This window comes from Crocuta crocuta, unplaced genomic scaffold (genome assembly GCF_008692635.1).
Source record: "Crocuta crocuta isolate KB4526 unplaced genomic scaffold, BGI_CrCroc_1.0 scaffold32, whole genome shotgun sequence".
Classification (NCBI taxonomy): Eukaryota; Metazoa; Chordata; class Mammalia; order Carnivora; family Hyaenidae; genus Crocuta; species Crocuta crocuta.
The window spans coordinates 4,281,216-4,293,868 of record NW_027529424.1 but is presented as its reverse complement, the minus strand read 5'-3'; the positions used below and the strand labels follow the sequence as shown (position 1 = coordinate 4,293,868).

Below are 12,653 nucleotides of genomic sequence, written 5' to 3'. Positions count from 1 at the left end.
GGGAGACTTAGGAGAGCTTGCCTCTCTAAGCCGTGTAGCCCGGACGGCCTTCCCTAGTCTGCCCTCACTTCTCTGGAAAGTGATAGTTGAGCGTGAAGAGCTTGGTTGAGTTTAGTCTTTGACTAGAGTCTGCGCCCTGTGCCGTCATTTCCAAAGCTAATCCCCAGTGGTACAATTCCTACCATGGCGGTGAAACTCCAGCTACCTATTTTTCCCTGCTTTGATTCATTGCCAGTCATTTCTAATAAAAACGATTATTACACTGTGTGTTAAGAGATTTGGCAAATCAAAACTGGATGGATAATTAGGTAAATGATTGAGAAATCCAAGCAACATTACTGCTATATCCATTACTCTAAATTGATGCAATTTGCTTAGAATACACAGGATGCTCTCAACTCCCAAGAAATCATATATACATACAACAGAAACACAGCCACCCAGGAAAAACCCGCCTGCATTCTCCTCCCCAGCTCTGCCCTACGGCGGCCACCCTCACCCCTGTCACGAGGAGACCAAAACTATGTGCCCTAAGCAAATGTGAGTCACAGAAGACTGTGAAAAGGAAGCTCTTCTTGACCAGTGTCTCTTTGGAAATCAGGAACATCTTCCCACCTTGAAAGACGTACCAGCACTTGACACTTAGACACCTAGTTCATTCCCTTTAGTATGAGAGAAAGGCACATGCTAAGCCTATCTGTTGTTAAAGCATTCCTAAGAAGAGGCCTGGGGAACTAAGAAGCGAAGAATACCTTACTCTGATTTCTTTTTCCTCTTTAGGTCCAGAGGGTGCAAACCTCTTTATTTACCACCTTCCACAGGAGTTTGGAGACCAGGACATTCTGCAGATGTTCATGCCTTTTGGAAATGTTATCTCTGCTAAAGTCTTCATTGACAAACAGACCAATCTGAGCAAGTGCTTTGGTATGCAAAAGAAACCAAGCCAGACCATTACAGTAGTCATGGGAAGGAAAATGTAAATGATAAATATTTTAAAAGTCCAGATAGGGCTTTCCTTGGGTGGTGCTGTTCCTGGTTTTCTGGATCCAGACTGGGCAGTCATTTAAAAAAGCAGAGGCAGGGGATGCCCATACATTAGGTACTGCTGAATCCTGTGCTATCAGAGTGCCTTACTCCATACATCTAATAATGTTTCACCGGAGGGCAGCAGCGATTTCCTTAAGCCCCGTGGTTTGAACCACAGCTTTGGCAGATGAAAATACACTTGACAGACCATAGTGTAGTGTAGGCTATCCTGATACAGAAGGGCACTGCAGACCCTTCACCACGATTTCCAGACCCTTCTGGGTTCAGTGTGATGCAGACGCTGTGGCTTTGGGTGGCACGTTGTGCTGGGAGCCTTCCCGTTCAGCACCACGACAACACTCACGTGAACCCTCACTGACGCACATCCCAACGCAGCAGGCCTGTGGCCATCTGCCCACCGCTCCATAAGCCCTGGGGTGGGCTGTTGAGGTATTTCAGAGTCACGTGCAATGCTGTGTTGTGCTGACATTCAGGGGCCTGAATCTGTGAAGACAGGATCTGCCGCGACTGCCCGAGTGGCAGCAGAGCACAGGAGTTACAGGAATTCCTAGAACTGGGGAACACTCAGATCCTCGGTGGCCTGACCACCTTCCCCGAGTAGCCCAGACCCTGCCTCCCCGGGCAGTGTCTGCCCCCTGAGAGAGTGAGGCACGCTCTCTACTGGCTCTGAAGTTTTATAGCAAGAGCACAGCATTCATTAAATCTATTTCGTATTTTACTTTTTGAGCCCTTTTGGGTCCCCAAAGTGGTTTAGAAGCCAGAATGTTAAGAGTATATATTACTCACTTGACAAGTCCCGGCCCAGTTTGATAGAACATTTGCCATAATCATTCCTCGTTTAGTAATTCGTGTAGGTAGTAGGCAGCAGTACAAAACAAAGCGGAATAGATACAGACCAGCAGAAATACAAATAAAATTGTATGGTATCGACAAAAACATCAAGGTGGGAGGGGGTGGTACTCAAACGTAGTATCTGGCCCACTGGTAATGGGCAGCTGGTCTAAAGAGAATGTTTCAGCTTGTAAAACCCCAGTATCCTATCATAACACCTTTTCAATTTCTGTGCTAGCACACAGCAAGGTCAGAAGCCTCTCTTTTTAGGGGAATTAGTATGGCAACCATCAAAAGTCACTGTTTTTACCCAAGTGGAAAGGCTGTCAGCCTGAACTCAATACACTGTGGCTTCTGCTACAAAAAAACCCCTTGTGATGGTTCATGAGCCAGTGAAATGGAAAGAAAGCAGTTACACAGGGGGTGTGCACTTGGGTCACTCACCACTGGGAGCTTCCCTGCACAAGGGCTTGAGCCAGATTTTTATACTCCTCATTGATGAACAATGTCCTGGGCTTATCTGGAGATCAGAGAGGGATTGTGCTTCAGGGTTTAAGAATATATGTACAGCCTTGAAGAGCGATTATATAAGCCCACAAACTATTCAGCCAATGTGTAATAATGCAGCCTATACCTATGCATATCAGCAGACAATTGTTTATTGTGCTATGCACTGCTTCCAATTTTTGTCACAAGCTGCAGCATCCCTTACATTTCTCAGCCAGCCTAATTTGGGGGAGGGGCCCAAATTAGGCTGCATTATTACACATTATTACACATTACAAAGCTGTCAGTCATAAGGTCGTACCCCATACTTTCATGCTAACCTCTTGGCCAGGTTTCGTTATCCATTTCACCCTTGACCCATTTCCATTCTTGAATCATCTTGCTGCTTCTGGATAAAGACCTAGAAGGAAAGGAGAAAATCAGAGCAGGTATCATGGATTCAAGATCACCTATACCAGGAATTAGATTTAGTCAAAATCTATACCCCCATTTTGCAATGCAACCTGCCTAGGAAAAGCTCTGCTGCATTATACCATATGCTCATTTTATCAGCTGAGAACTGTGCTAAAGGTGTATTTTATGTCCTTTTTTTCCTCCTCTAGCTTGTAAAGGAATTTTCTCTTTAGCTTTAGACTTTTAACAGCTGAGAGCTAAAATGCACTCTATATAGTAGCTTCCTTTCAACACCAGGAGCAGGGACATACGAGCTCAACACCTTGACATCAGCCCTAACTAAGGCAACTTTTGTGTGTACCCTCCCACCCCCACCCCCAATGTCTTAACAAACTGTATGATCAGAATTGTGTTTCTGGGTCTTTGCAGAACATCACTGGTTCTTTGTCAGAAGCCTGCCCCCCCGCCCCCGCCATTTTGGTACAGAGAAAGAGACTGGCAAGTCTGTTGGGGTGCTTCTTACGCCCTAAGCTGTTCACTCTTTATTCTTAGGGGGCATAAGGCAGGAATTTCCAGTCTGTTGAATTCAGTGGAGCTTTGAAAATGGAAGCTAAGCTATGGAAAAGAGGCCCAGCATTTCCCTTGGGTCCCTAGGTTCCTCTCAGAAATAACTCTAAAATGTTGGAAACCAAGTATAAAGTACTGCAGAGTTAATTCACTACCTGACCGTGTCCGACAGCGGGACAGGGAACAGGTGTGGGCTCTGTGGACACAGCTGGAGAAGTGGAAGGGAAGTCAGGATCCTTGCAGGGCACCGTCACCAGCCCTGCCTTTAAACCTCACTAGGTTGGGACTGTGAGNCCCGGGGGGGGGGGGGGGGCGGAGGGCAGCAGCTCTGTCAGAAGGATTCTAAGGGACTTTCAACACCAACTTGACTGAAATCCATGAACCAGAGAGACCAGGAGTTTGAGATTTAGCTTTTCACAAATGGGTTTTGCTGTCAGGATGCATCAGCTTCCCCACCCCCCCTTCCCAGTGGAGGTTTCCAGTGCTGCCTGCAGACACCGGTGTCCGTAAGGTAGGAGCGCACACGGTGAGCTGAGTGGAGCGGCACGGAGCCCCCAGGACTTAGCGCTGCACTCTCCAGCCGCCCCGGGACGCCCTGTCCCTGTCCGTGTTGATTCCCACCCTCCTTCCCCTTGTGTTCGGCAGGTTTTGTGAGCTACGACAATCCGGTGTCTGCACAAGCTGCTATCCAGGCTATGAACGGCTTTCAGATTGGCATGAAACGCTTGAAGGTCCAGCTGAAGCGCTCCAAAAACGACAGCAAACCTTACTGATCCTAACCCCCGAGGCTCCCTGCTCTTATTTTAGCTTTCTTAGGGTAAGTCCCACAAGCCGGCCTGTTCTCAACAGGAAAGGCAGAGGAGGACCACATTGCCAACTTTTACCAAGAGAGACGGTTATTTTTACAATAAGGCCTCCATGTCCCCTTCCCATTCCCCCCTCCCCGTTCGCCATAATTAAAACTCGGGCTACCTTGTTTCTATCGAGTAAACTCCTCTTCCAGTTGTGCCACTGTATTCTCCTTTGTTTTGCAGTTTGAATCTCCTTTAACCTTTGTTTTGTTTTCATTTTGCTTTTTTTTTTTTTTTAAAGAAAAACACACATAAATAAATGACATCTTGAGAATTTAAAAGGCAAACAAAGGCTAATGTGCAATTCTAACTCTGAGACCCCTGGTGCCCCAGAGCACTGCCTGGAGAGCTCACCCTCCTTGTCCGCGCCCACCCCCGAGGAGGGCGCCAGCCGTGTAGAGGTTAAGGTGGCGGCCTAGCGCAGGAGAGAAGCCAGGAGAAGCACTTAAAACCACACAGACGTCTTTCCACTACATTTGGTTTCGTTTTAACAAGTAGGATTTTATTTTAGGGTTCAAAGAAACATGACATTTACTGGTCAGATTATTACACTGGTTGTCTATTTTGTTTTATTTTTAGTTTTTAGAAAGGATTAATGTAAAAAAAAGATTTAGAGATCTGTTTCTTAAAGCTACAGGGTTTAAAAATAAAATAAAAATGAGTGAAAATACTTGATGTTTCTTGAAAGATAAATTTAATAATAAATAAATAATACATAAATACATAAATAAAAAAGAAAGCCACAGGCCTGTAAATTTTATTTGTAAAAAAAGCATTTCTATTTTTGTACAAAATTTTTACTGCCTCAGAAATAATGGAAGTTATTTATTGCCTATTGTTAACTTATTGGGCACCTAAAGAGCAGTTCTCTGTGCTAGCTAGGTCCTTTTGAAGTAGTCTCTAGAGGAATTGTTCTAGGAATGGGCTTTTTTTCACCGTTGAACCCTAGGCCTACAGTTCATGCTTTATCCTCTCGTTGTTCGTATCTGTCTGATTATTTTGTCCGTAACTTCCATTATCTAGTTTACAGCTCAGTCGTCTGACTCTCCCCATATGTTACATCCGTTGAAACTGGATCCTCTCCCCTTGTCCCTTGCCAGCCCCCATCCCAAAACACCCGGAATCCATCCCCTCTCCTCCCCGGATGGATTCTCTTGGGGTTCCATTGTGCTGTGGATAGAGACTGTAAGAAATGCAAATTCCGCCAATGGCTCGTAGACTCCCTAAAGACCTAAGATTTGCATTAGTTTTTCTCCTGCACCCTTAAGAGTGATTTTGTTGCTGCTGCGTAGATTCTGTGTAACTTTTTACTCTCCCTTGTTTTCTCCCTAGACATCTTCATGCCCGTTAGTTCACCGTTTGCCTAGCATGTCCCTGTGGCGTCTCAAAAAAAGTTTCATCGTCCCGTCATTGTTTCTGATGTCTTTCTGACCTCACATCACATTTGGTTCTCCTACTGACCTTTGATCTAGTTTGACCTTTGAAATTTGCATGTGACCTCATCTAGCTATTGAATTCTGGGAAGTCAATGTGAAAAACATTGCTGCATTCATGCAAGACTGAAATTTATTATTAGACAAATTAATTATAGAAAAAAAAAAACCTGTGGCAAAAACGTTTCTTTCTTATTTTTTTTTTCTTTTCATAAAACAGACTTGAAAGTATTATACAGGGATTGGCATTCTTCCCGGTCACTGGTAACAATAGCAATATGTGTCCAGGGACACAGAATGTTGGTTTCTAACAGACTACTTCCAAAAACAGTTTGAGAAAAAAACTGTCTGATTTTAAGTCTCTAGAGGTCTGTAATAGTTTTTACATTTTTCAGGCAGTGTAAAGTTTTTTGATAAGGCCATTTTAGGTGGCTCACTTTCTCATTAAGATATATATATAGAACCACTTTTTGTAGATTAGTATAAGAAAAATATTTACCCTGTTTTGGGGCAAATGCTACCTATTTGTGTCACCTTTTGCTGAACTGACTCACAGTTAGACAATCCATGGTTTAATGCACATGAAATTACCTATATTTTATACTGTTTCAATGTACAGGAGAAAGGTTACTGTAAAATGTGTTATGTTGGTGCTTCTGTGAATTCAGTTGTGGCTTCATCATGAGTCTTACGGTCTCAATGTTCTCTGTTGATAAGACAAGTTTAGAATTGGTTTACTTAAAGATTTCAAAAAAAAAAAGTTTGCTTAAAAAAAAATTTCAAGTGAGGGAAAAAAAAAAAAAAACCTATTCCAGAATAAGTTTTGTGTTGGCTTGTAAAGCATTGATGTCATTTTTTTTTTATTGTGGACTATTTAGATGTGTTTGTGTTCAGCAAAATGTGATTTTTTTTTTCTTTTAAAGAAAAAAAGTGAAAATATATAGTGCCAAATTCCAAAGGTACTTCCTTCCTAGAGCTTCAGTGTGTTTCTTGTGAGAAGTAATTTGATAACATGGGTATTTTATTATGTGTTTTGTATAAATCCCTAATATTTAAAAAACAAAAAACAAAAAAAAAGAGGTTAAAAAGTTTGTTAACTTGCTATCCTGTGGTCTTGTTGCCTGAAATTGTTATTGTTTGTTATTTCTCTATGATGTTTTTTGTAAGACATTGTATAAGTGCCCATGTCTCACTTTTTTAACCGCTCTGCACATCAATGCTGTGACGGCAACCTCACGATGTATTTTCTTCATAATATATGGAAACCTCTAAGGTGAGAAAGTTTTGAACTTTTAACCCTTTCTACCCAGAGCTATCTGGAATGTGGGTAACTTTTTATACTGTCATAATTTTCTTTGTTCCGGGGTGTTTCTCATTTGGATCCCCCCAATACATACATCTTTTTTTTTTTCCTTTCCTACTTTTTTTATCCATTGGTTGAGATCCAAAAGGAAAAAACTCCACAAGGCAAATCTGAAGGAAAAAGAATATACTTTAACCCTCTCTGATTTTTTTTATCCTACACCATTTTTTTTTGTCGTTGGATTATTTTTGATCATTTAAAAAAGATACTCCTGAAATTCCTTCTCCTGTTATAACTTAAAAGTTTACTGGCCAAATCTTCTGAAGGGGGACAGTAGGTAGATCCAACACCTACATTCACCTTAAATTATATATGATTTTGAGATCAGGTTTAGGGGTATGTTCCAGTGCAGAGTATTTTCATTATACCTTCCAGATAAACGACTTTGTGATGAGGTAGTATTTTGAGGAATTTTTGTTTCTTAAATGCTTAAAGAATTAATGTTTCTAATCAGCCGCTGGGCTACGCATTCTCTGATCCCAGTTAGACACCTCTGACTAAGCAAGGGGTCTGGGATGAGACGCAGACAGTCCCTTCCCTTTGGGTTAACTTTATTAACTGAAACTGTGAAGGGGACGGACCACCTATGTGCAGCGCTGTTCTGTATCACGGGGACTGGCCAGACACCCAGTACCAGGTCCTCCTGCCGCTTGGTCAAGTGCCGTATTAACTTGGACTTCGACTTCATGTTGAACAGAGCTCTCTTGCTGTCTTGACAAACCCCTATGTCATCCCTCAAGCCCCAACACAAACTCCTGCCTTCTTGAGAGAGGCCCTGGAAGCTTCTTTGTCTCTAAAGGAGTTCAGAAACTGCTGGCTCCCTTTCCGCCCTCCTCTTTCCCACTCACCACTCCGTTCGGTTTAGTGTGTGTGTGGATGTGACAGCCCTGGGATGGAAAGGACTAGCCTCTCATGATGCAAAAAACACACACACACACACACACACACACACACACAAAACCACCAACTCAAAACAAGTTTCCTCCTCCTAGCACATGCACTTACAACGAAGTGACGCGTACTGTCCTCACACGTGTTTACTACTGCTGGGGCCTTCCTTCATCCTTTGAGGGCTATTTTGTACTTCCTGCAGCAATCAGCTTAATACCAGAAGTTACTGCACGTGTCGCACATACAGCCCAGGGTGGCTCATGGATGCACAGAACACGAGAGAACACCGTCTGAATTTCAGACTGTCCTCTCCTGTCACCCGCCTGCGCTCCCAGCCAGGAGCCGAGTGCTGGTGGCCGCACGCTCAGGACAGACACTTCTGCACTGGGCGTCTCTCTTTTGCAGGCAACCAGAGACCGAAGGGGAAAGTTCGGGGGTTTCTCTTGCTTTGTTTTTTGGGGTTTTTTTTTTTTTTTTGCATGTTTGCATTGTTTTTAAAGCTAACCATCAAAGACAAACTGTCCTTTTACTCACTTTATCTTTAAATATAAAAAGGAAAAAGCTGCAAGGGTACAAAGGGCCTGTGCCAGAAGGAAAAACACACAGGGAAACTTTTTTTTTTTTTTAAATCTAGCATAGACAATAGTTGTTTTTAGACTAAATTTGAGAATTGTGAGAAAATGGCGGTCCTCAAAGGCGTAACAAGTTCACCTTTCTTTCACCATAGGGGTTACAGTTCTTTGGCTTGTGCTACTCTGGACTCATTTTACTGTTTGTTTTTATTATCTTAAGTGCTAATTAACAAGAAATAAAATTTTAAAAAACCTGTAGTTTCATTACCTTTTTGAATAATGTCATACAAAAAATGTATTTGTGTTTTTTTGTGCTGTGAGAATTGTTGTTTGTAGATTAATAATATCATTTTGTTTAGAATTACAAAATAGTTTTTAAATATTGTCTGAGAAAAGCCAAAGTTAATGCAACCTAGTGGAAACTGTAAGACCATTTGAGTATTGTTTGTTTTATTGATGCATCTGGATTTTGTTGTTTGATGGAATTTGAGCCAAAAAAAAAAAAATACGCAGGCTTTCCTATTTCTACAACTGATTGTACTCACGCATTTTGTACCAGTGGAACTTTTTATACTGGAGATTAAAAAAAAAATGGAAATTTTTGTGGCTTACTCTAGTGGGCCCCCTGACAATGACTGATTTCAAGTTTGATTTCTGGTTGATAGAAAGAAAGTTGCTTTTCTTTTGAGAATTAAAAACTTTGGCTTGATTTCTTTTTTCCCTTTGCTTATATCTAGCATTAGAATTTTGTCTTAAATACAGCGGTAAGTTTCACTTTTTATTCTGTACTGTGCAGTTACACAATAAGGTAATTAGATTTAGAAGTACTCAGTCACTTTAAGTGGATAAATGTATTAGTTACAACTTTAAGGGTTTGCTTTTTTGCTGTTTAGATCAAAGTTTTTTCCAATTCTTCTGTCCTCATTGTGAACATAACCGTGTAGTTGAAACAGTCAAACTTATTTTTGTAACGTATGTTATTGTGTGATGCAGTTTTTTGCTTCTGTCTCCAATATTAAACCATTTTCCTAATACTTGTTTCTATCTCTGCGTGTTGTATTGTTGGCAGTCATTCTGTGTTGGTGATGCATCTACACACCTCACTGTTTCACGTATCTGTTCTTTTTCTCTATGTTGTGTGAAGATACAGTCGATTCCACCTAAGTGAATATCTGATTTGGGGAAAGGGGAAACCGCACACCAGCCACCTCCGATTTACCTACAACACACAGCCCGTTTTAACCACTGCTTCCGAGACTGCCACTTACTGCTACCGTTCACCAAAATAACCGCCTCCGCTGTTGGACCTGCCAGGACCTTTTCCGATCTTGTGAGCACAGTGGTCACTCCACCCGGTGGCCTCTGGCCCTGTCCCCCTCACGGGTGTGTGTGCGCAGCTCCTCACACTTGCCCACCACCGCTCTGCTGGCTGCGGCACCTTAAGAGACGTAGGAGCAGCAGAGCTGGGTTCCCCCCACCGCCCCACAGGGCTGAGGGCACAGGTTACAAAACCTTCTCAGAAACTAACCACGTATCTTAAAGAGGTGAGCTCTAAGGGAAAAACCCACCGACCTGGCGAATAGAGGGTGTGAAAAGGGTTCGATTTAAGTTCATGCGTTGCTATTAATCACTACCTATATAGAAAGGTAACTTATTTTTAAGAGCTAACTGAATCCAGGGGCAGCTTTAATTATTAAGAATAACAGAAAATGAAGTACTTCCACGTCCTCAATCTAGAAGCTCTCCTCGGAGGTGGGAGGGCAGGGAAGTAAAGGTTCTCATGCTCACGTCTTCATAATCTATCGTCCATCTCCAGATGAAAGCCAGGAACGCCCTATGCGTCCACACACTCCCTCCTGAATGAACATCTGTTTTTTAAAGCCTTGTCCCCCACTATGGCCCCAACCCCAGCGACCAAAAGAGAACTAAAGAAAAACACTCTTCCGCATATGCCCTCTGCAACGAAGCTCCAGGCCCCCCTCCCTTTTCTGCCCAGCTCTTAAGCTCAGGAATCTGACCGCTCTCCAAGTGCTCTTAAAAGATTCCATTGATGTTTGCTCCCTCTGTCTTAGCTCTCCTTCCAACCTTTCCGACCACAAACTCTTGTCTGACTCAGGCCCCCCCGGCGCCGGGCAGCCTCCTCTGGCTGCCAGTGAGATTCTCCCTGCAGGTGCTCAAGCCCTTCGCCCTCTGGTTTCGGCGGCCCCTCTGCCCCCTAGATTGTCTTCTCTAGTCGGCTCAACAACAGAGGGGCCCAGAGAGGTGGAGGAAAGGAGGCTCTTTCCCCCCCATAGGCCGAACACCTCGGTGAAGTGACTTCCTCCAGCTCCAAACCTGCGCGGACAGGAGCTGACTTCCAGCCAATACTTCCGCTTTAAATCTCACACTGCAGGGGACTGCCTCTGAGACCCACCGCTGACCTTAGTGGGGAAAGATGACTAAGGGTGTGTTTTGTTTTCTTTTGTTGATGGGGGAGGGAGGGAGAAGGGGGTAAGGAGGGTGATTATTTCCAAGAGGCAAGTGTTCATTTTTACAGTCTGTAAGTAAGACAAGTATATATACCCACCATTTGGCACAAGGCAGAATGCTCGTGCTAAGTAAAAGAAGGGGAAGACAAAGCCAGTTTCTGTTGTTGCAGTTTGAGAAAAACAACAGAAACAGTAATTCTCCAAAGAAGGGGACAAAAATGCTAGTTCCCTTAAGCACTCACAATAGTAAAGTTGGTCCCTGCTTGAATTCGTCCTTCTCATTTTGATTCCGTGAAACACTGCAGTGCTAGTTAGCGAGGTGCCTCTGTTTGCCACACACAGACCACCTTGGGGAAGCACAGAACCGTCACCACGCTGGCGGCAGCCGCACGTCTGCCCGGCCCTAGCACTTCCGAACAAGCCTCGGGCCCGGGGCTCTTAGCTGGCAGGCTAGGAAACACAGTGAGCATAAATGTACTGTGAATCATTCCTGATAAGTGAATAAAACATTGTGACCGAACAATCAGCTTATTCACTTATCAGGAATCGACTGTTCTGCTAATTCGCTGTTTCTGTTTTTCATCTCTGTTGTAGTTCACTATTTTTGCTGTGTTCTGTTTTCTCCTCTCATGCTTGGGCAGAATCACTGGGAATATTATCTTCATGTGACCATAAAACGTTTATATCGAGTGAAATGATATCTTAACAAAATCTATGCACTTGCTATCAGGAACACAATACTGGATGTGTCTTATATATATTGAACTATATAGTACTCGATTTCTTAAATAAAGCTTAAGAAAGGACTCTGTTGTGTGTAAAGTTAATGTGATTATTTTTCAAGGCAGTGTTTCTAAGGGGTATCTTTGTTCTTTTAAGTGTTGAGTGATACAGGATATTTTTCATTAAAATTATATCACTGGCTTTATGACTTAATGTTCAATAAATTTTCTTTGGAAACAAAATGGAGTGGGGGGAAGTTCTTCCAAGTACATTTTAGCAGATGTCTGTCTGGAAAACCACCCCCTCACTGGTGACCATGGCAAATCTCTACCCAGGGCACTATGGGTGGCAGAAGAGAGCAATCCCTTCACCGCCAAAGACCTCTGGGAAGCATCTAGAATGCGCCCTACGCTAGAAAACCCAAGGGCCTTTCAGTATGTGATCTCTTCAGGCTCAGGAGAAAGGGGACAAAAAAAGAAAGGGAGATCCAAGAAAAATGCCGGTTTACGTCAATGCTCTTCCAAAATGCTGTGACACTAAAAACTGACACTAAAAACCCAGCTGGAGACCAACGGCGGGCGGGTCTGTTCAGGACTGCAGACTGAGAGTGGGCAGGAGAGGGTGTTTGATCACTCAGGATGAGAAGGGTAAAATTTCAAAGCGATGTGTGAGAGAGACATCCTATAACAGCTGCAAAGCTTAAATGGGAGTCCTGCTGCTTGGCCCCTTGAAGAAATACTTTAGAAAATTTTTCTACAGGCCAGAAGTCTGAACAGAATGGAGCATTCTCTTGGATTTTTTTGCTTTGGGGTTTTATGTTAGATTTGTTTTTCTTGATTAATGTTTGATTCTAAGAAAAACTCCTAAACTTCTACTTGCAAAATGGCACAGGCATCCTAATCCCTTATAAAACAAATCTTAGTAATCCCCGATAATGAGAGACAGAGCGTGGCTAATGAAAATCCACAGACAGCCCAAAACTCTTCCTCCAGTCTCTCCTCCCACCC

The 12,653-nt window shown here is 43.1% G+C and overlaps 1 protein-coding gene across 1 annotated transcript in view; it reads left to right on the top strand.

Moving 5' to 3' along the window:
• CELF2 (CUGBP Elav-like family member 2) overlaps positions 1-11,729 on the top strand; it is a 320,350-nt gene extending 308,621 nt beyond the window's left edge. The window contains 2 exon segments of the mRNA XM_077758524.1: positions 781-924; positions 3,991-11,729. Coding sequence (XP_077614650.1) covers positions 781-924; positions 3,991-4,118 — 272 coding nt within the window. The 3' untranslated portion in view covers positions 4,119-11,729.
• Positions 11,730-12,653: the final 924 nt, after the last annotated feature.